The 22,759-nt window shown below is 44.4% G+C and overlaps 1 protein-coding gene across 1 annotated transcript in view; it reads right to left on the reverse strand.

The window, feature by feature from the left end:
- The window catches only part of F9 (coagulation factor IX), a 35,112-nt gene that overhangs the window by 1,329 nt on the left and 11,024 nt on the right, over positions 1-22,759 (reverse strand). The window contains exons 5-15 of the mRNA XM_080989499.1: positions 21,192-21,320; positions 19,676-19,848; positions 18,009-18,123; positions 16,383-16,921; positions 14,794-14,917; positions 5,717-5,880; positions 4,746-4,770; positions 3,350-3,463; positions 2,625-2,753; positions 1,612-1,826; positions 300-414 (exon numbers count right to left, since the gene is read on the reverse strand). Of these exons, the coding sequence (XP_080845625.1) occupies positions 300-414; positions 1,612-1,826; positions 2,625-2,753; positions 3,350-3,463; positions 4,746-4,770; positions 5,717-5,880; positions 14,794-14,917; positions 16,383-16,921; positions 18,009-18,123; positions 19,676-19,848; positions 21,192-21,320 (1,842 nt within the window). The remainder of the gene's footprint in view (positions 1-299; positions 415-1,611; positions 1,827-2,624; positions 2,754-3,349; positions 3,464-4,745; positions 4,771-5,716; positions 5,881-14,793; positions 14,918-16,382; positions 16,922-18,008; positions 18,124-19,675; positions 19,849-21,191; positions 21,321-22,759) is intronic.

Below are 22,759 nucleotides of genomic sequence, written 5' to 3' on the forward strand. Positions count from 1 at the left end.
AATGATGGAAGAGGGGGCTGATCCATTAGAGCACATAGGGGCACTGCCCCCCCCCAACCTCAGCCAGCACCCCCCCCATCTGCTTGCCTTCATGTTTGATGTCATGGGCTAGTTGGACGCAGAGGAACGGTGGGAAGAACCACAGGTATTTTCCAGACCAAAAACCTGGACTCAGCTTGGATTGTTCTCTTCCTGCCTCCTTGTTTCTGAAAATACCCCTGAGGTTCCCCGTCCCTGCTCTGGCAAAAATGTGGCAAGGAGGAACACAGCACTCACACAAACATTACTCCGTGACCTACCTGCCACAACAGTGTGGGGCACATACTCAAGGCAGTGGGCTGCAGTGACGATCCATCTTTCATTGACGATTGAGCCTCCACAGAATCCTTTCTGCTCTTCGTTGAGGATATAAACCTGCATGCAGAGAAGGCTGGACTAGACCATGGGAAATTTATATAACCAGCCTGGAGACCTACTCAACTTTGGGCGAGACTCATTTTCAAAGGGAAGGTGAAGGTTGCCTGACAGCAAAGAACAGGACTATGAGTAGGGGGCTTGCAGAACTGTGTGTACAGCATGTCTGTTGTCTACGTTACTGGGACATATGTGCTATGGTTTGGGCACCCTGGGAAACAGAACACCATTGGTCCAATCCAGAAGGCTATGGAAACTGTACATGCAGAAGTGATTTTGACCATAGCTACATTGTGTGAGTGCCCCTGAACAGAGAGATGCTTGCCTCTCTTGATAGTTACCAGGATGTGATCGCTGGCACCCTGCGAAAGGGAAAATACCTATAGATCTATGTATGTTATCATGTGAGTTGGGTGGTTGATGTGCATATCAACCACCTGTTCTACACATTCACTGTGCCTCATGGAGAATGTGCCCATGAGAAGGGTACACATTGCCTGGCAAATATGCACATTCTCAAACAGGACTTGTGGAATGTGCACAAATGAACAGCATTTTGTACATCGTCCATACAATATCTAGTCTCTGCAAGAAACATCTGCTTCTAGTTCAGAGGTGGGCAGTCCCTTGCCCACAGGCCAATATCTGACTTCATGTGACTTGGGGACATTCACAAAATGTGTCTGGAATTGTCCTTTCTCCCTTGCAAATGTCAACAGTAATTGAATTTCAGACACTCGCTGACACCTTAAATATAACAAAGAGCTTTGTGTCACCTCAAGGACTAATCCATCTTACTGTGGCCCTAAACTAAGGAGTGGAACAGAGAAAAGGAATGAGTTTGTACATTTGATGAGTAACTTTTCCTTGATTTCAGCTGTGCTGAGTGGATGACAGGTTTGTTTCAGAGTGAGAAAGGTTAGCTGTAGGAGTTGCTTCCCTCCTCCTACATTAGTTAAAGCCCAGTGTTCATTACAGCAGGTATGGCCAACATGGTGCCCTCCAGACGTTGGTGGACTACAATTCCCATCAGCCCCAAGGAAGCATTCCAATGGTGAAGGATGATGGGAGTTGCAGCACAGCAACATCTGGAAGGAACCACACTGGCTTTTTGTAATTTCCTAATGGCGAACAAGAACAAGAAGTTGCAAGGTTAGGCACCCCCAGATGACAAAGCAACCATGATAACTACAGTACCTGCCAAGGAATCTCCCCTTTCTTGCTGTCCATGCCACCAACCACTCGAATTCTGGCTCCTATTTTGGAAACAACCTGGGTGGCATTGTCTCCTGACTCCTCCTCAAGGTCATCCGTAGTGTTGGTGAGCAACCAGTCGTCAAATGTATTTGGCATTGAGCGGGTGAGCTTCTTTACTGCCTCTTGAGCTGTGACCTTTCCGCATGGGAAGGGCACTGGGGGAAACAAAATAAGAAGAAGACAACACCCCTGCCTCTGACAGAGGGGACTCTGGCCCACAACAGCATTGCAGACAAATGCCTCTTGCTTAGTAATGACTTGCTGGTTTTGACACTGTACTCAGTAGGCATGGATTAGTTATTTTGGCTGACTTCTGGTAGCTCAGGGCAAAGGTTTCTTCGAGCAGCCTTTTCCATCAAGCAGTCTTCCCCAATCTGATGTGCTCTAGTGGCTGGATGCTGGAGGAGAACCATACGGTAGCCATATGGAAGCCAGGAACTGGGATTCGGAACTGGAGGCTAGGCCAAGTTTTGGAAGGACTGTTTTGGAGGAAGAGGCTTGCAGCCCTATGGAGATTCCGCCTCCCCACACTCCACAAGGGGCTTTGCATGTCCTGTGCCTGCAAAGATATTCTTGCCTAACGCTGCCCTATCCCACAGGAAAGGTAGGTGGGTGTAGCTTTGCCAAAATGCCCTTGTGGGTCAAATGGGAAGGTTGATGGGACAAATCTAGTTCATGCCTTACAGGTTTTAAAAATAGAACAGCCACAGCCCACTAGAGGTGATGAAACAGATGAGTGTATGTTCTAGTGTGAAGGTAGCAAGCACTTATTGGACAGCACCCATTCCACCCAATCTTAAATACATCAAATAGAAAGAATGTGCATTTTTATTTTATTTTGGTGGAACATGTGTCCATGACAGGAACAGAGGCCTGAAATATTAAATATGTAGAGTGTGTGGGAGATTTACAGCTCAAAACTTTAATAAAGCTGTAACAAAAAGGAGACTTACCTGTTGGCTCACAGCTCCTCTGATCATCCTGAAGCCTATAGCCAGAAGCACAGGAACAGGATGCTTTCCCTCCTGGGCCATTCTTACAAAACTGTTTGCAACCTCCATTCTTTGTGGAGCAAGTAGCATCTGATTGCAATGGGGTAAAGGGAATCAAATTTAATCATGGGTTAAGAGCAGAAGAGGGCTGTGGAGGGTGGAGAACATGGAGACAATGAAGAAGTCCCATCACTGATCAACATTAAGGGATGGTTCACACAGGAAAACTTACAAAATGACTTCAGCATTTATGTTTCTACTAGGGCCTGCCATTGCTGCTCATGTTGCTCGCCAACCCCACCAAACATCTCACCCCATTGCCAACCACAACCCCTTTTATGCCTTGCCCAAAAGACCCCTCCCCCTCCCCTCAAAGCTTGTCCCCAAAGTCCTCCTTCATCCCTTCACAGCTCTCTGGGAAGAGGATTTGATTGTTAAACCACTCTGACAACTGTAGCTTTGAAGGGGTATAGGGGTTTCCCAACCACTCTCAGCACCCTTAACAGACTACAGCTCCCAGAATTCTTTGGGGGTAGCCCTGGCTGCTTAAAGTGGTGCCATACAGCTTTAAAAGTGCAGTGCAGATAGGGCCTTTGACACACTACCATACTCGACAATGGTTGGTTGCTTAACACCCTCTTGATTTATGGCATTGTGCAACAGAGACAGACTCCCTCTTAACATACCTAATTCACAGTTCCTTCCTTCATAACCACCCAGACACCAGCATATGTAGTTACTGATATCATCTTCACACCGACCTCCGTTCAAACAGGGGTTTGAGTCACACTGGTTTCCGTCTTGGAAAAGAAGAAGGAAATGTAATAGGAACTTGCATTATCCAACAGTTACATTGCTATTTACCCATCTTTATCATGTACTTTAGAGCATAAGCAAAAAAGACGGGGTGGAGGGGGTGTTAGGGTAGGGGTAGTATCTCGGGGGGGGGGGGCAAATTGTGCTTCTTCTTCTGGGGACGTTTATCCACCTTCAGTCCCCACCTTGCACTCAGCCTTCACCTGTAGCTCCTAAAAGCTGCCAGCAAGAGGGATCATTAGTGTGTCTCTACTAATTTGAAGCTAGTGAGGCCTCTGTAACATGCAGGGCTTCTCTACATTATTTCAGAGATGAAGCTGGGAGAGGAAGGCCAAGTTGTTGAAGGCTTGTAGACCAGCATAAGAGCCTTGAACCTAGTCTAGGAGCTTATGGGCAGTCAGTACAAATATTTTTGCAAGGCTGCCTGTCCCTATCAGCAGTCTTGCCACTGCATTCTTCACTAGCTGGAGGTTCCACACCTGTCCCAACACAGCCCCACATAAAGTGCATTTCTGCAATAATCCAGTATCAAGGATTATTATCCCAATCCAAATACAGCATTAGATCCAGGAAGCTATTTTCTACGAAGCCAGATCATGGGTCTATTTAGCTCGGTGCTGTCCACCCTGCCTTGCAGTTTCTCTCTGGAGTTTCAGACCCACCTGCGGATGTCATGGACTGAACAAGGAACCTTTGGCATGGACTCTACCAACGGGCCATAAAAAGGGAGGGGGTGGGAGAGAGAGATGGGAAATTAACATCTTACAGGTAGGAATTAATGGATTCCCCCAGTTTTCTTCTATTGTTTTTTCCAATATGCTGGTTTCTTTCGGGTTCTGCTCTGTCTGAATTTCAGAATGGTAGCGACAGACCTTATGCATGCAACTGTACAACAGTATGTTAAAAGCGAACACACACCTAGGTCCAGACAGGGGGGGGGGCCATATGGGCCACTTTGCCCGGGTCTCTGATTCCAAAGGGGGCCTCGGTCAGCATATTTATATACTTACTTATTTATAAGACTTCAGTTATCCCCAGGGTAAAAAAAGGGGGGGCACCTTATCTACCTGGCCCGGGGCCTCTGCCTGGCTCTGCAAGGCCCTGCGCACACACATCCCACACACAGAGTGCCCTAAAGCTCAGGAGTCAATCATTTTCCATTTACAGGCCCTTTCCATGATTCCAGTTGGAATGCAACTGTTTCATTTTGAGAATAAAGTACTGCAATGCAATTGAAGTGTCATTTTTTTAAAAAAGCCTACTTACCAAGGTATACCTTCCAGAATTCCATCTGCAAGAAATATGGTAAAGCTGAATTCAAATGAAAATGAAAGCAGGAAAGCAAGTAACATATATAAGCCATCTATATAACATTTGTATAATGATCCAGACCGAGCGCCGATTTATGGGTTCAAATCATGCACAAGGGTGATGTCAATGCCTTTAACCCATGACTGAGTACATAACAAACTCCTTCTAATCATCTACAGTCGAAAATAATCAGGATAGTACATTCACAGAGAACCCACATCTTATGTTTTTTGCTGTGGAAGTCAGCTTCTATTTTCATTTCAAAAGCAAACCAGGATTCTAGTCCTCATTGCTGCCAAACTAAGGCATCCTTTAAAGTCTGAGGTGTTGTGCCTACTAAGTGCAAAAGCTAAACTGGCAGCTAAATATGCTTTTCAGAAGCCAATGAAGGGCTCAAGCCCTTCTCACTCCCTATCCCAGCAAAATAATAATTATGCAAAAAAGTAAAAGTGACAGAATGTGGAAAATAAGGGGACTCACATACATCTACTTTGTCTGTAGGCCACAAAATTTTCTAAGTACAGAATTTGGATACCTTGGCACAGAATCATAGAGTTCACTGGGATTTACTAAAGAGGTTTGGTAAAGCACATTAAGGCTGCTGTACATACTTACCTGCTAAAAAGCCCCATTGAATTCAGTGAGATCACACTAGTGGAACCTTTCTCACACACACACATTTTGGGAGGGGCTGCTCTTTCTAACTTGCAACAAACTATGGGAGAATTTCTCCTCCTGTTGGGAGAAATTCAGTTAAATAGTCCAACCCGCTCAGAAAAAAAAAATAAAAAAAATCTGCCTGTCAGTAGGATGAAGAATTTCACAAGACTCCTTGTAAACAGCTCTAGATTGCATAGCAGGTTCTTTTTTCAATTGCACACCCATGGTGAAGTTCTAGATCTTGCATTCCAACAACTGGAACTCACCGTTTTCTCATCATTTTCAAATACTTCTCTTGCTTCCTCATAGCTGCATCTTTCTTCCTGGCACTCGCGCTCGAGGTTTCCTTGAACCATTTCTTCCAGCCGCCCAGAGTTGTACCTTTTGTAGCGTGGCAAAATGGCATTCGCCTCATCCTGGTTTATAAAAACTTCAAGTTGCAAAGAAGCAACAGGTCAGAGAGCGAAATGAGCAAAAGAATTAACTGGAACAATAACTACCCAGGGTCCCTGGGACAATTGATGGCTTTTGAAACCCATGGCTGTTTGGATGCTTGGATGTTCTTGAGGTTGAGACTTGCTGGTAAATAGAAAAAGCCAAGAGGTTCACCACTCAAATCTCACCACAGCCACAAATTCACCTGGATGGATGTAGGCAAGACATTATTACAGCCAGTGTAGTGCCAGGGGAGAGTGTTAGACTAAGACCTGGGTTCAAATCCAGACTGAGATGTTGTTTGCAGATGATGCAGTCCTGACAGTGTACTCTGAGGAAGTTTTCCAGAGACTCATCAACTGTTTTGCCCAAGCCTGCCTCGAGTTTGGTCTCGCCATCAGCTTGACAAAGACCAGCCTCTTGGGTCAGGACACTGCCAGCACACTAGGTATCAGCACTGGTGATCACACCCTTGAGGTGGTAGACAGTTTTGTCTACCTGTCTAACCTTTCCATGGACCCTGAGCTCGACAAGTGGCAAGGCAGCGATGGCAATGGCTCACCTCTCCAAAAGGATATGGGAGAATGTGATGACCAAAACCAAGGATCCCCAAGGATGAGTTCTATGGGGACCTGTCTTCAGGCACCAGGCCTGTTCGCAGACCAGCTCTGCTTTACAAAGATGTCTGCAAATGTGACATGAAGGCTGGCTACATCAACCCCACCCTTGCAGACACAGTGCCTGGAGACAGACAGTCAGGTTGTGCATCTACAGCAATGACCATAGAAGAAATGGCTGCTGGGAGGGCACAGAGAGACGAAAAACCATGATTCATCTGCACCAGTGAAACCAGACGCCCCACTGCAATAAAAAAATGTCTCTCTCATTTTGGTGTCTATAGCTGCAGCAGGCACTGTAACTCTTCAACAGTTTTGACTTTACCCCTGAAGGTGTCCCAAGACAGATGGATGCCAACACCATTAATGTTACCCTAGCTTACAGGTGTGTTGTAAGGATTACTGAGGCTGAGTGCAGTAAAATGAGGTGGAAGAAGACCAGCCCAACCTAGTTCAGAATGCAGACTGGAGATACAAGTTCAGACTGCTCCTATGTGTCAAAAATGCTCTGCAAGTAGAAAGCGACTCCATCAGGCTGGGAGATTCTAGTGCAGCCACTTTGCTTCAGTGTTGGCCTTCTGGTTGCAGAGAGTTTGCAACACCGGGGAGTGTTGAAAATGCAAACCTGTGACATCCATTCCATGAGTGGAGAAATATTTTCGCCTCAGGGGCTGCATCCCTCATAGGCAGCTTTCCAGGGGCCACATGTAAGTGGTGGGTGGAGTCAGAGAAAAAGTGGGTGGAGCAAAATATGTGATTTACCTTTTTAAAGGGGGATGCATTCAACTGCATTCCTCTCTCCATCCACTCTGACAAGCAAAAGGCATGGTTGAAATTCAAGGACACATTCCAGCCAGGCAGAAACACTCAAGGGCAAGGCTGGTGAGTGGTGGAGCCTGGGGAAGAATCTGAGGGCCGAATTGAGAGACATGGGGGGCTGCATTTGCCCCCATCCAGGCCTGAGGTTCTCCACTGCTTATCTATGAGAGAAGTGTTTTCCTTCTTGAAATGGGGTAGATAAAAATACTACACCAGACCCTCTCACCCCGCCCTCCTCCAAATTGGCTGTATAACAGCATTGTCTTCTTAGGGTTACCATATGTCTGGAATTTTTCAGACACAGCCAGTATTCAGCACCTCCACCCCAAAGGAGCATTTGGGTGGAAATCGCTTGAGGAAGATCTGGCCACGTGGCAGCTATAAAAACTCATTTCTGTTGTTGTTGAGATTTCACAAAAAAGCCCGCAACAACTTCTTTGGCAAAACAAAAACAAAACAAAACCCACCCAAGAACTTTGTCAAGAAAAGCTTAACAACTTTTTGAAATATGGCAACCCTATTTCGGAAACAGAGGGGATGGTTGCACAGATCATAAGCATGATACGAACTGTAAAAAACAGAACTGTCACAATCCAAGGCAGTTGGCCATACAGAAATCCTATTGAAGGAGGCTCCCTCAGTCCCTGTATTCTCTGCTCTCACTAAGGTAATAATTAAACACCCGGTTGTGACCTATGACTTATTTGCCAAAGCTAAGGAATGAGCCACACAGCTAGTTATGTGGTCATTCATACCACTGATTTCAGTGGGAGAAGTTCAAGCAAGAGTTTAACTTGCCCATCAAAATCCATCAAAAGCCACAGGACTTAAACATGTATAACTCTGGCTGAATTGTGCCTGAAGTATGCAACTGGATGCACATCCTAAAATGCAGAAAAAGGAAGCATCAAAGTACATTTTATGCATTTTTTTTTTTACTGTATTCCTAATCTATTCCATAAACAAGGTTTGAATCAGCTGCCAAATTTGAAATAACCACACAAAATAGTATTCATTTTTTAAGGTGAACTCCCTGTAAATATCCCAAATTGCATTTTAAATATCTGTTCAGGCTTATATGCCAAATGTGGAAATAATTATATTTATTTTCATTCATCATTATTTGTCTATGCAATTTTTTTTAAAAAAATTATTATTATTATTATTATTATTATTATTATTATTATTACATTCCACCTTTCCTCCAAGGAGTTCAAGGTCGCACACATAGTTCTCCCCCTTGTTTTATCTGCACAACAACCCTTTGAGTTAGGCTAGGCTGAGATTGAGTGACTGACTCCAAGGTCACCCAGTGAGCTTCACGGCTGATCGGAGATTTGAACCCTGGTCTCCCAGGTCTTAGTCCAACACTCTAAACACAACACTGCAGCCTCTGGTTAATTGGAACTGTCACAATTTCTTCTTCCTTGTTTAATCTATTTATATTAATTGTTTTTTCTTCTGCCAGAACCCAGGACTCCAGCTGGTGTAGAAGGCAGCGGCCAGACTGCTGAAGAGGGCATCTGATGGATATCATGAGGCACCATTGTTAAAACATTTTCATTGGCTGCCCATCTACTACCGAGCCACGTTCAAGTTCCTTTAATAATTTGCAAAGCCCTGAACAGGTAAAGTACCTAAGCAACTACCCGAACCCTTATATCCCAACTTGATCGCCAAGATCGTCTGCAGGAATGCAGTCAGTTGTCCTCTGAGTCAGAGAGGCTCATTTGACAAGAGGAAAATCAGCCTTCCTTGTCATCAGCTGAGTCCTGTGGAATACCCTGCCTCTAGTGATTCAACAGGTACCTTCTGTTTCAATGTTTAAATGCCTCCTGAAATTTTTCTTTGGTCACAGGTTTATGAAGGCAGTTAGGAATACATCTTTCTACAACGGTTTGCTGATTTCTGGTTTCAACTTTTTTTTTTACATGTTTTTTGTAGCAGGCTTCTTTTTGTACAATTGCAAACAGCTCTGATATTTTTGTAATGAATAGTGGTATATAAATATATATGTTTTAATAAATACACATCAAAAATATACAGTGCAAGTATCATTTTTAAAAAATGAAAGCACATTAAAATTATCAACAAATCAAAGCTACTCATAAAACAGTAGCCAGGCGCTAAATCATATCTGTCAAAATGTGCACCGAGATATTGCATTTCTTAATTTAACTACACTGTGAACTGAAGGCTATATGAAGCCGCCACCACCCCTCAGTTCTTTAAATTAATGAAAGTTGGGTCAACAGATGTTATTCCTCTGGCAACTACATTAAAAAAAAGAGAAAAAGATCCTATACATAAAAAACATTTGACAAGAGTGAAATGTTTCTCCTCCCTTGTAAATTATTGATCGCATATCTGCCTACTGGACCCTGGTCTCATTTCAAGTGACTCATTCGGTTTAAAATGAACCCACCTGCACATTCGCCACAGAGGTGACATCCCAGGAGACAGATGGCCAGCACGAAGAAGCTGTTTGCCATTTTCTTAAAAGCAGCACATCTGCTTTGCTTACAATGTATTGTGGACTAGGAGCCACCAGTTTAAGGGGTCCAAAGGGCAAGTACATATTTGTTTTGTTTTGGGCTCAGCTTTGAGGTCATCTTCTAAAAGGAAGTCCCTGGGTGGACACCTCCGGAAGTTTCTAAAATGGCTTCCCCTATATTGAAACACCAGTTTCAGCATGGCCATGACATAAAACCTCACAGACAAAGGGCTAGGGTCTCTGAAAAGCAGGGCTGGGGAATCTTTTCTCAGATTCTCTGCTAGGTAACTTTACAAGGCCCACATGCAAATAGTGGGCAGGGCTGGTGGCCAAAGTGGGTGGGGCAGTGGATGCAAATTTTACCTATGCAAAGCACGTTGGTCTCTACACTTTCTTTCCCAAATGAAACCTGTGTAGGCAGGGAATAGAAGTAAGGAGAAGCATGGCAGTCTTCAGACCAGTCTTTGCCAATCTGGTGTCTCCCACCAACCCCAGCCAGCACAGGGGTCAGGAGAGCTGTTGTTCTGCAACACCTGGAGGGCACCAGGTTGGTGGAGCTCACAGAGAACCCAAAGTGAGTTTTCACTATCTTGGCTTGTGAGTCAATAAGGTCTATAAACCATGGGCACTAGAGTAGACGCATTTGAGTCAACTCTTAGGGGCTGAAGTCCCTCCAATAAAATACTTGAGGGGCCCCCCAAAACTGATGGGCATTGCCAATCAAATGGTGTGTGCACGTGCGTGTGCTGCATCTTGTCATCAATTACTTGCCCCCCATAATATTTTATTCAAGTTGACACCCCTGATTAGACCCATCACCCAGAAGCACACCCATCTCCTCCTCAACATTGCTGCATCATCAGGCATCAGAAGGCTAGAGAGGGGAAGGGAAGACTGCCATGCTTTTCCTTACTTTTATTCCCTGCCTACGCAGGTTTCATTTGGGAAAGAATGGGGTTATAAACTGAGTATTTCTCAAATAAATGGAGCAGCACTGCCATCTCCCCCTTCTTGATCCCAGTAATCCAAATATGTAGCATGCTGATCTCAGCACTTCAGAAGGAATAAGCTTGAAATCTCTGTCTTGGGGCCTATTTGCGCTATACATCTAAAGAAGTATTATGCCACTCTAAGAGAGAGATGCCTCCTCCTCAAGGAGATGATCCCCCCTGGGAACTATAGTCTGTTAAGGGTGCTGAGAGGAGGCCTCTATTTACAGAGCTGTAATCCTCAGAATGCCCTGGGAACAGGAATTGACCGCTCTGAGAATTGTAGTTTTATGGGAGGGGAATAGTGGGGAGTCTACAAGCAACACTTAGCACCCTTAACAAGCTACAGTTCCCAGTACTCTTTGGGCGAAGCCATGACTGTTTAAAGTGGACTGGTGGTGCTTTAAATGCATAGTGCACATGGGGCTTTAGACTAAATCTGTGAGCCATCTCATGGCTTTAACTAATTATTCTACTGTTGTGTTTATTATCATTTCCCCTCATGCAACCACCTCCTATCAAGTGTAACCTTTTACCTGAGGAAGAACTCCAGAGAATCCGGAAGTATGTTGTGTTTTTTGTGACTTTTTGGTTTGGACGTGGGTGGCGCTGTAGGTTAAATCACAGAGCCCAGGACTTGCTGATCAGAAGGTAGGCGGTTCGAATCCCAGCGACGGGGTGAGCTCTCGTTGTTCGGACCCTGCTCCTGCCAACCTAGAAGTTTGAAAGCACCTCAAAGTGCAAGTAGATAAATAGGTACCACTCCGGCGGGAAGGTAAACAGTGTTTCCGTGCACTGCTGTGGTTCGCCAGAAGCAGCTTAGTCATGCTGGCCACATGACCTAGAAGCTGTATGCCAGCTCCCTTGGCCAATAATGCGAGATGAGGGCCGCAACCCCAGAGTCGGCCAAGACTGGACCTAATGGTCAGGGGTCCCTTTACCTTTACCTTTAATAAAGGTGTTACCAGCTGCTGGCTGACTTTTCTTCTTATTGATGTGCATGGCTGCCTTTGTTCTTCTTAGTTTACTTTGTACTTTTTGCAGAGCACACATGCCGCAACAGAGTTCAAAATCTACATTTGCACCAAACAGCAATGCTCCTGTCTGCAGTAAGGCTGTACTCTTTGGTTATCTTAATTATTTAAGCTTGCATTGGGGTAGAATGGTCCCATCCCATTAATTAATTAATTAATTTACATAATTCATTACTTTTTTGTGTGCAAAGCTTATCTGTGATGGCATCAATAAACCGAGAAAGTGCTGTGTCGAGACTGAAGGCAGAATCCAAGACAGGGATTAGTGCAGGAGTTGCCAACCTTCTTAAGGCAAAAGGCACATTTGGATTTTTTTGGTGAGTGCTACAGGCACCACCCTGGTTACTCAGCCTCCTCCCAGGAGAAACAGAATGAGAGAATGTGTTCATGCACACCCATTGCTTTTCCAAGTGATCTGATTAAAAGTAGAATTAATCATGGGCTTTGAAAAGCATCTGTAAATGTCATGACTTCTGAATCCAGCAGCTGCCAAGGCTTGTGAGTCAGGAGCTGCAGACATTCCAGTGAAGGGACTCAGCCACATTAGTAAAAAAACCCAAACAAACCCCAGCGTTATAAACATGCAACACCAGATGGCGCTGAAGAGCACAAAAATTTCTAGGCGATTTTATGTAGGAATTTTTTTCTTTTGTTATAACAATTTGATTTATAACTTATTTATAGTGTGTGTTTTTCCCTGTGTTTAGATCCACCCAAAGGAATCAGACCAGGTGCAGGGCTGTGAGTCTGCTAGTGGAAAACAGGAGCTGAAGCTGATGAACATGAGCCCCCCCCCCCCCCAGCCTCCTGCAGTGATGGCTGATTTCCAATGGGAGGGCAGAAAGCAGGGAGGCCAGCAGTAGTCTAGTTTTGTCCCCATCCTCCTTGCTGCTGAGTACTATAAGGGCAACACTGAGGTTGAGGAGGAGGAGGAAGAGGAAGATGGCAGCCAGCCCCAGCCCCTGCACTTGGATCCAAGCAAGAAGGAGAAAAATAACTACCAAACTTTTAGAAGACATCTGAAGGCAGCCCTGTTTAGGGAAGCTTTCAGTGTTTAATAGGTTATTGTATTTTAGTGTTTTGTTGGAAGCCGCCCAGAGTGGCTGGGGAAATCCAGCCAGATGGGCGGGGTGTAAATAATAAATTATTATTATTATTATTATTATTATTCAGGAGGGCACTGGCTGAGGGCAGATTTCAGGTCGCTGGGGCAGTGTACTGTGTCCGAACTGCCCTAATGGACCAGCCTGTACTGACCTTCTGCATCTGTAGGGACAGAGTGTGGACCCCCATGAGACCTTCCCCTGAAGAACACCCCCCCCCGTCAAGACCTTACCAGCCCAGCACTGAAGGAAGTGTACCAGTCCAGAGGGTTGGTCCTTTAAGAACGTATACTGTAGTTAGTCACAAGGTGGTGGAGAGACCGCCTGAGACCAGAGGCTTAAAACTGATTGGTCAGCTTCAAACCTTCATCAGGGCAAGCTGCCCACTCACGAGTTTTCTGTGGCTATGCATCTTTCTCTATGGAATACGTTACTGGACTAGACTGAAAATGAAACTACAAACTTCCTCCTTCCTCCTTCACCTCTGTGTATTTTTCAAGGGATAAAATGTCAAGCACCCTCAGCTTCTCATGGTCAAGGGGGCAAGGGAGTGGGGGTGAGGAGCTCAGGGCTCAGAGGCTTCACGGGCACCAAGTTGGTGACCTTTAGATTACTGAAATGGTCCCCAAAGTCTGGAGTTTTGTTCCTGTAGGAGAGCTGGAACTCTTTTCAACGATCAGTCTTGGCTGTTGAACCACCGTTTTACTGCAAAGCTTGCAAAAGAACATGCGTGTTTATTTTGGGTGGTGATGTTGTAGCAGACACTTATTGAGCTAAAGCGAAGCTGCCATCTGATTGCAGGGTACATTATGCATCTACAAATGCTAAATTGCTAATGCCTTCTGAAGTTCCTCTAATGTATTAGTTCAACAGTATTATACCACTCAACAAGAAAATGATACCTTGAATCCATTATCGCTTGAATGATGGGATGCTATCAGGCGGCAAATATTTGGCTTCCAACAGTTTTAAAGATAGGCATGTCTATATTAAATTTAATAATAATAATAATAATAATAATAATAAGTCTCTCTCTCCCTCTTTCTCTCTCTCTCTCACACACACTTTAAAATTTCACACCTAAATACTTTGTCTAGGCAACCAGAACACACACAACATATTGTTATGAGTTGGGTGGGGAAACAGCAGTCTGTAAGACAGGACCCTTCTAATTCCTGGGTACAGCAATTGTTAAAAATCTAAGGAAAGATTTTAGTTCCTAGATTAGCCAGGCTAGCTTCCTGGTAAGGTAATGGCCTAAGTACGGGCTATTAAGGAAACAAAGGAAGTGGTTCAGTGCCAGAAGACAAATGGGTGGACCCTCCTTCCTTAACTCAGTGGTAGTTAGAAAGACAAAGGCTGGAAGTAGCTGGAAGTAGCAGGCTGGGAAGGGAGAGGGTTAGAGCCATGCCTGATTTCTGTTTGACTCCAAGGTTGTGGCTATGGGAGAAGCAAGACCATCTTGGAGTGTTATTGCCGTGATCATAGGCTCAGATTGTATACGTGTGTAAATAAATCATATATTTTAATGACCACAGTCTCTGCTGTACTTCATTTTGAAGGAAACACAAACCCTGGGTAAGCGCCTGGAACCCCTGGAATCTCACACTGCTCAGAGAGTGGGGTGCAACAGTATTTTAGCCTTTTAATCTCATCTTGCTAGGTCTGTATGCAGTTTTACTGATGAAGCTGCCTGGTTCTGCAAACCTGAATGTACTGTCTTAGAATGCAATCCTATATCTGTTTACCTGGGAGAAAGCTCCACTGGGTTTACTTCTGAGTAGACAGGTCTAGGATTGCAATCTTAAGACTTTTAAAAGCTTTACATTCCCATTGGAGGGTTTAATCTCACCCAATTCAGCAGACCCCGGCTGCTCCCCTGGTGCCTGCACGCAGGTCTCTGAATTTTCCTGCATGTTTTCCTTCACTGCCAATTCCTCAGGCACTGGCTCTTCCTCTTGCATGTTCACACACACCTACAATTTCTCCCACACACCTCTTTTCCACAACAGGCTTCCAGGGAGTGGAGAAATCAATCAGAAGCAGCCTCTCAGCTCTAGCCACCTCACATTTCCCCAATGCGGCTTCCCCCCTTGTTTTCAGCTACCTCAGCTGCCCACCCACATTATGGATCTCTTCGGCCACCCCTTCCATCTGGGTGCCTTGCAGCTGGGTCCTAGGTCATTCTCAACCCCCTGTAGCATCTCATTCAGCCGGGCCCTCAACTTGCATGGAGTCACACCCTTCTCTCCAAGGAAGCCTTTCATACACACTGTTTGCAGCTGCTTCACCTCAGCAAACTGTCGCTGGATCATGTGCTCAAGCCGCCCCATGTCTTGCTGGCTTCACTGCTTCATCTGTTGCTGGAGTCGACCTGCTCAAGGGGTGTTGCTGTTCCTCCTTTCACTTCAGCTGTGGTCACAGGTCCCACTCCAGGAAATACAAATCCCACACCCCAATACCTAACAGCTGCAAATTTCCATGGGTTTCAAGTACTTACCCAGGCTTCATGTTTCCTGTGGAATGAGGTACAGTAGAGACTGTGGCTTCCCTATAATATATGGTTTATTTACACATACATATGTACAACCTGGGACACGGGTGGCGCTGTGGTCAAAACCACTGAGCCTCATGGGCTTATGAGTGATGCAACCCCAGAGTCAGTCATGACTGGACCGAATGGTCAGGGGTCCCTTTACCTTTATGTACAACCTGAGGCTATGATGGGGCGGTGGGGGGAGGTTGTTGGGTAGAATCCACAGCTTTGGATTCTAACAGAAATCAGGCATGGCTCTGTCTCTCTGGCTTCCCAGCCTGCTTCCAGTTTCCAACTTCTAGATTTAAACACTTGCTGGATCCAGGAATTAAAAGGGCATTCAGCCGACTCTCCTGCCCATCAACTCATAACACTATGGTACTCCAAACTACACCAAAAAAATTTCCTCTCACTTTGAAATATAAACTATACTGTTAGCATATTTGTAAATATGTGTTAAATCTATCTGTTGAAAGAGTCTCTCACACACATACACACTGAACTTTTTGTCCCATGTGGCGAGTTTTGTGAAGTTTTGAATTCAAAATGGTGCTGTTTTTAATGCGGTAATTTATTTGTGGTTTTATGGCACTTCATTCTGATACACATAATAAATGCACAAAGTGCTGATAGCATGGTAAGTGCATTAAAATGCTAAGTTCCCAAAGTACTTTACAGAGCTTTGTTTTACAATGGTGTGTCTTGTGATACTAAATATTGGCCTTCTACGACCTTTTACCTTTCCTTACTCTTCTGGACAACAATTCCTATGCTTCTTTGTTTTTAATTCTAGAAAACAAATTCAGAACAATGCCTTAGGATGAGTATATCCCCCCCTACCTTACACTACCATGAGATGATTATTTTAAGGAACTGAAGTCATCTAGCCCCTGACTTAATTATGCAAGCTTTGTTGTGTTTCTTATCCACTGAACGTAGTCTGCAACTTCAGTGTAGACATCATAATCTCCCTTCAATGCACATTCTTCCCAGCAGCTGGCTATGGCTGTTAGGAACCAGGTGCCTTCCACGTCTGTGGCATAAGGGCCGCCACTGCCTCCCTGGTGCGTTCTCTTAGCTGTGGCAGAGACACCAGCACAGAACATGTTTGGCAAAAGGGTAGACTCGCCATCCCTCTGACAAGTGCTCTGGTCAACACGGTGCACGTTCAGAACCTGGAGAACACTGGCTCTTTTTCGTTGGTCCTTTGGCCTCCACCAACCGCTCACCGTGCCTGATCCATGCTGCAGAAGGTTGTTTGTGAACTTCTCGCCTGCGATGCAAATCGGGGTGACGTAATAGTTCAGCTCCAGCGGTGAATCCAGCTCAAGAAGTGCAATGTCATTGTGGTACCTGTGGGTAGTGTTGTATGCGGGGTAGCGAATCGCCTTCACCACCCGACGTTGTTGTTCAGTGCGGTCAAAAGCCTCCGTATTGTGCTCACCTGATGATAAAAGAGCCATTGGATATACACAGGTTCTTTAAACGGGAAATTTGGCATTCTGGACATACACTTAGTTGTCAACACAGCATGCTCCAGGCTGTGTCAGATTAAAGCAACGAGTCCAGCACTGAACTCAAGGCACCAGTGTTAAGTATACAATATACACTGAAATGGAAAAAATAACTCTGCAATGTGTCGTGTCTGTGTTGAACTGTGAAGCATTGCATGTATATTTCTGCTGAAGAGCAGCCTAACAGGTTAATCATTAGAGTGGACTGTATATCTGCTGGCTCAGTCACATGAAAGAGATACTATTACAGGTCTGTGTATATGCTAATCTGTGGGCATCCATCTTGGTTGTGTGAGTTCTTTGTTTTCAAGCAACTGGAGAGCATGGATATATTAATTCTGTTCTTCAGTAAATCAGCCTCAGGCTAATGGACTGGATGCAACATATTTATAATCTAAGATACTTATTTCTTTTCAGCTACTGTTGATTAGGATCATAGAATAGGAGAGTTGGAAGGGACCCGGAGGGTCATCCAGTCCAGCCCCTGCAAATCTCAGTTAAAGCATCCATTACAGATGGCCACTCAACCTCTGCTTAAAAGCCTCCAAGGAAGGAGAGGCCACAACTTCCTGAGGGAGACTGTTTCACTGTTGAGCAGCTCTTACTGTCAGAAGTTGTTTTTTCTGTATGTTTAGTCAGAACCTCATTTCTTGTATCTTGAAGCTGTTGGTTCAAGTTTGATTGTCTTTTGAATATTTTAAGTTATCTGTTTCTTATCAACAATTTTTGATAAGATTTTTATGGGCTGCTTAGAGGTTGTCTTACAATCAAATGGCACATTAACATTGTTAAAGGAAAATAAATAGATGGACATAAATAATGATCCCATGGAAAGGGAATGTACTTTGTACATGCTCAATGACATTCTCTCCACCCCACCCCAAAGTCTAGGAACAGAATAAGGCCCCTAATAAACCTGTATCCAGCTTTATCATTCTACCAGCCCTACTGAGACTCTAGGCAAAAATGAAGCCAAAGGTAATTCCAGCCACACCTCAAAGTTGTTTTATCACTTACCTGCCACAACAGTGTGTAGCCCATACTCGATGCAGTGTGCTGCGGTGGCAATCCACTGCTCATTGATGATCGTGCCTCCACACAGTTCTTTTCTCTCGTAGCTGAGCATATAAACCTGCGAGCGAAGGAAACAGTATGAGATCAGGATCGACCCCTTAAAGTACATATGCAGTTACAGCCCAATGGTAGTGTTAATGGCAGCTGCCTCTAGAGGGCAGCAAAGGCTGGATGGTGCAGCAGCACGCTGAAATTTGCAAAGAAGAAATGGAAGAGAACCCAAACAAAAGACTTTTTTTATATATAAAAAAAAAAAACAACAGAGAGAAATACAGTAGCAGGTAAAGTGTATTTACTTATGCCTAATTGCATAGAAATGAAGAATCAGGGAGGCTTGAGTGAATGTTTCAGGATACAATCCTATGCAGATTTGCCTGGCAATAAAGTGAAGCAATTTAGTTAAAATGTAGAATTCTCTCCCACAAGAGGCTGTGATGGTAGGGTATGTCATTTTAGGTAGGGAAACTTAATTTTTGCCAATTTCTTCAGTGAGGTGTCTGAAAAATACATTTTTGGGTGTGAGGAATTCAATTCTGCTGTTATTTTTGTGACTGGGCAAGTCTACATTTGAGGAAGAAGAACATAAACTGCTTTCAGAAAACCAAAGAATTTTAATCTGACCTTCTGAAAATGTCAGGTAATGCTAAACAACAGCAACAATTTACTGCAAGTATTTGGCAATCATTTTAATGATTTCTATGCAATTTTACACACATTTTACTTGCCAGGCAAAACTAAATTATATTAATTTAACCAAAATAACCTTTGAATTCCAAAGTCATGTTACAACTTTTTAGCACCCATCATTTTTGGAATTTGAAAAATTCAACTGGTCTTACATAGGCACTAACTTGGATTTCAATTTCTATACCACCCTTTATCAAAAGGTCCCGGGCGGTGTACAACATTAAGAACACATTTCATGGAGCATAATTAAAGCAAAAATAAAAAGCATAATAATAGCATAATAATAACATAATGATTATAGTATCAGTCTCCCTCACCTCACAACTTTAACACGCCATGGAGTATTTAATGGCCAAAGGCCTGATTAATGTTTTGCCAGGCACCTAAATGTGTATAATGAAGGCACTAGCGGAACCTCCTTGGGGAAAGCATTCCACAGATGGGGAGCCACTGCAGAAAAGGCCTGTTCTCATGTTGCCACCCTCCAGACCTCTCATGGAAGAGGCATATGAAGAAGGGCTTCAGAGAATGATCTTGGGGTCTGGGCTGGTTCATACAGAGAGAGGTGGTCATTGTGGTATAGGAGTCCTGATTCGTTTAAGGCTTTATAAGTGAGCACCAGTACTTTGAATTTGGCCTGGAAACTAACTGTCTTGTTCTGGTGAGCCATTGAATTCTGCACCAGCTGAAGTTTCCGAACTGTCTTCAGGGGCAGCTCCATGTATAATGCATTGCAGTAATCCAAACTCCTTTTACCATTGTCATGTGGTTCCCAGACGATTGCCCAGAAGGGAATGTGGCCCTGAGACTGAAAAATGTTTCCCACCCCTTTAACTAGAGGTAATGGTTCTCCTGTAGATTGCCTGATGGGGGGCCTTCTATAACTACCACATTTGCAAAACAGCGAACTCTTGTTGCATTACCTGCCATGGAACTTCCCCCTTCCTGCTGTTTGTGCTGATTGGCCTGGGAGGCGTTGGTCCCACGAGAGGAATCTGGGCTTTATTGACAGACATGTCTCTGGGGTCATTGGTAGCATTGCTGCTTCTGTTGTTCAGTGCCTCTGGAGCTCCAATCCTCCCGCATGGAAAGGGCACTGTGGAGAAACTACAAAATCACTCATGCGCTGGAAAGTAGGCTCCGGTGCACAAGCGCACCTGCCAGAATTTGAGGATTAGCCTTTCCTTGATGTGAGGCTGCTGCTGCAAGCATCATTGGCTCATTTGTGTGTCCGCTTTTCAAGGGTAAGCCATAAACTTAAGAAGGTGCTTTATGTCAAATTGGACCATTGGATCAGTTCCATATTGACTGGCAACAGCACTCCAGGAAATAAGACAGGAGGCATTTCCAGCACTCCTGGGACACGATGGGGAATGAACATAGGACTTTTGCATGCATCACAGGTGCTCAGCCACCGAGCTAGGGCCTTTCTCCATTTGTCCATTGGGTTCAGGATTGCCTCCACTGACTGAGACATAGTAGGATATACCACAGATTGAAGCTGGTACCTTTTGAATGCAAGGCAGGTGTTCTACCATGCAGCTATGAACCAAAGCAGCTCACAACAATGCCAGAAAAGAATCCAGTAGTAAGGAAATCCATTGCAGCACATTGCAGTTGGAACGTATCAGCAAGATTTAAAATAAGCACAGACTCAACATTACCACAGGCTGTCTCACATTACAGTATATTGCATACCACCAAGACTGAGCAACTCACTAGCAATTCATACTAAAGTTTAATGATAAACATACTGTTATGTACTGAGTTGAATAGGATCCAAAATGCAGCAGTCTGATTGGTCCTAGAACAATAGGATTCAGAATGCAGCAGTATGATTGGTCCGCAGGAGCCACCCAATCCAGCTCCAGGTGGAAGTGAATCCACAACCTGATTGGCCTACAGGAGAATCCCGGAATTAGCCAATCACGTGCAGCCCATTGTGTAAATATTGTATATAAAGCTGATATTGTGGGGGAATTTCCATTCTTCCTCCTCACCACTATGAGCTGAACAAAGAGCATGAAATCCACTCTCGACTCCGAGTATATTTCACATACCAAGACAAAAATATAATTAATAGCAAAATAGTACATCAGCCTGAGATCTAAGAAACATCCCCCCCCGACTTTTCACTTGTTTTTTTAAGGCTTCTTTAGCACTTCATGAAGAGGCAGGAAAAAGTAAAGCCTCCTCCCCATCCCATCCCATCCCAGATGCAACTGACTAGCAAACCTTCTGGTATGACAACTGCAGGTAGCTACTGGCTAGTACCCATTCCACCCAGATTTGGGTAGTCTGCAAACAAATCCCTCACCTGGGAGGGAAGAACCTTTTATTTCAATGGAACCTGTTCCCACCAGGTTTGGAGTTTTATTCTGCTAAAAGGGTAGAAGATGCATAGGTCAAACATTACTAAACAGTGCTCAAATCTTTTACCTGTTGGTTCACAGCTCTTCTGGTCTTCCATCAGTCTGTACCCAGGAGCACAGGAACAGACTGCCTTCCCTGTAGGGCCATTCTCACATATCTGCTTGCAACCTCCATTCTTCGCTGAGCATGTAAGGTCTGATGGGGGGGTGTTGAAATTAAATTAAATTTTACTTGAAACTTGCCAAAATACAAGAACATAGTTGTGGCATGAAACAGGTGCAACAAGGATGCCCCCAAATCAACCACATTTTTTGATTTGGTTCACACTGGCATGGTAATCTCATGATCTCCATTTAAAACTTGCATTTCATTCTGTTGGCTCAAGGCAACATACATGGTTCCTCCTCCTCAGTTTTAACCTCACAACAACCCTGTAATTTAGGGCTAGTCAGTGTGGTGCCCTCAAGGCACTGTGGAACTCATCACCTCTGGCCAGTGTAGCCGATGGGAGTTAGAGTCCAACAACATTAGAAGAGCAAACACTTTATTTGTGGACAATGCTTTAAGAGACTTTGATAACCCAAGATTGTGGGAATTCAGATTGAGTCAGTAAGGTCTAAAACCAAGGTACTGGATCAGACCCTTACTGCAAAAGAACACCCCACTCCTCCTCAACTTTATTGCATCATCATATCATTGAGATCTAAAAAATTGTCTTATGCTGATGACATCATTGGCACAGATCCACAGCCTGTAGTATAGCGGCAAATTCAGAAGCGTAGGGTCCCTTTGTGATAGTCACACCCTGCCCCTCAGAGCCACACCCCCTTCTAAGATTATACCATATTCTAAGACTATACAATAATCTTATAATTATACAATGATAATAATTAGGGATGCATTGCAAAATGATCAGTGCAGATAGCCATGTATTGCCTTTCAGATGCATCTACTCTTTTCTGTGGGCAAATGATTTGGAATGCTCCAATAACTTCTTTTGGAATGGCTTACTGTACGTTGTTGTTTTAAGTTCCATTGAGCGTAGAAGAACTTGCACACCATTCTCTTGAAACTGAAGCACCTGTTGTTTTCAGTGTTCCTAAATACTCAGCTTTGGAGCATGCAGAACAATTCCTCCTTGTGACACTTCAAATATGAAACAGCCACCCAGAAGAGGTCCACCTTTTAGCATTGCTGTTCGCTTTCTAGTGTGTTGTTACAGCCCTACTTAAAAAAGAACACCTTAACTTGTTTAGGTTGCTATTATTATTATTATTATCAAAGGTAAAGGTAAAGGTAAAGGACCCCTGGACGGTTAGGTGCAGTCAAAGGCGACTATGGGGTTGCGGTGCTCATCTCGCTTTCAGGTCGAGGGAGCCGGTGTTTGTCCACAGTTAGTTTTCTGGGTCATGTGTCCAGCATGACTAAACCGCTTCTGGCACAACGGAACACTGTGATGGAAACCAGAGTGCATGGAAACACCGTTTACCTTCCTGCCACAGCGGTACCTATTTATCTACTTGCACTGGCGTGCTTTCGAACCGCTAGGTTGGCAGGAGCTGGGACAGAGTAACGGGAGCTCACTCTATTGTGCAGATTCCAACCGCCAACTTTCCGATCAGCAAACCCAAGAG

This window comes from Podarcis pityusensis (genome assembly GCF_964106645.2).
Source record: "Podarcis pityusensis genome assembly, chromosome: Z".
Classification (NCBI taxonomy): Eukaryota; Metazoa; Chordata; class Lepidosauria; order Squamata; family Lacertidae; genus Podarcis; species Podarcis pityusensis.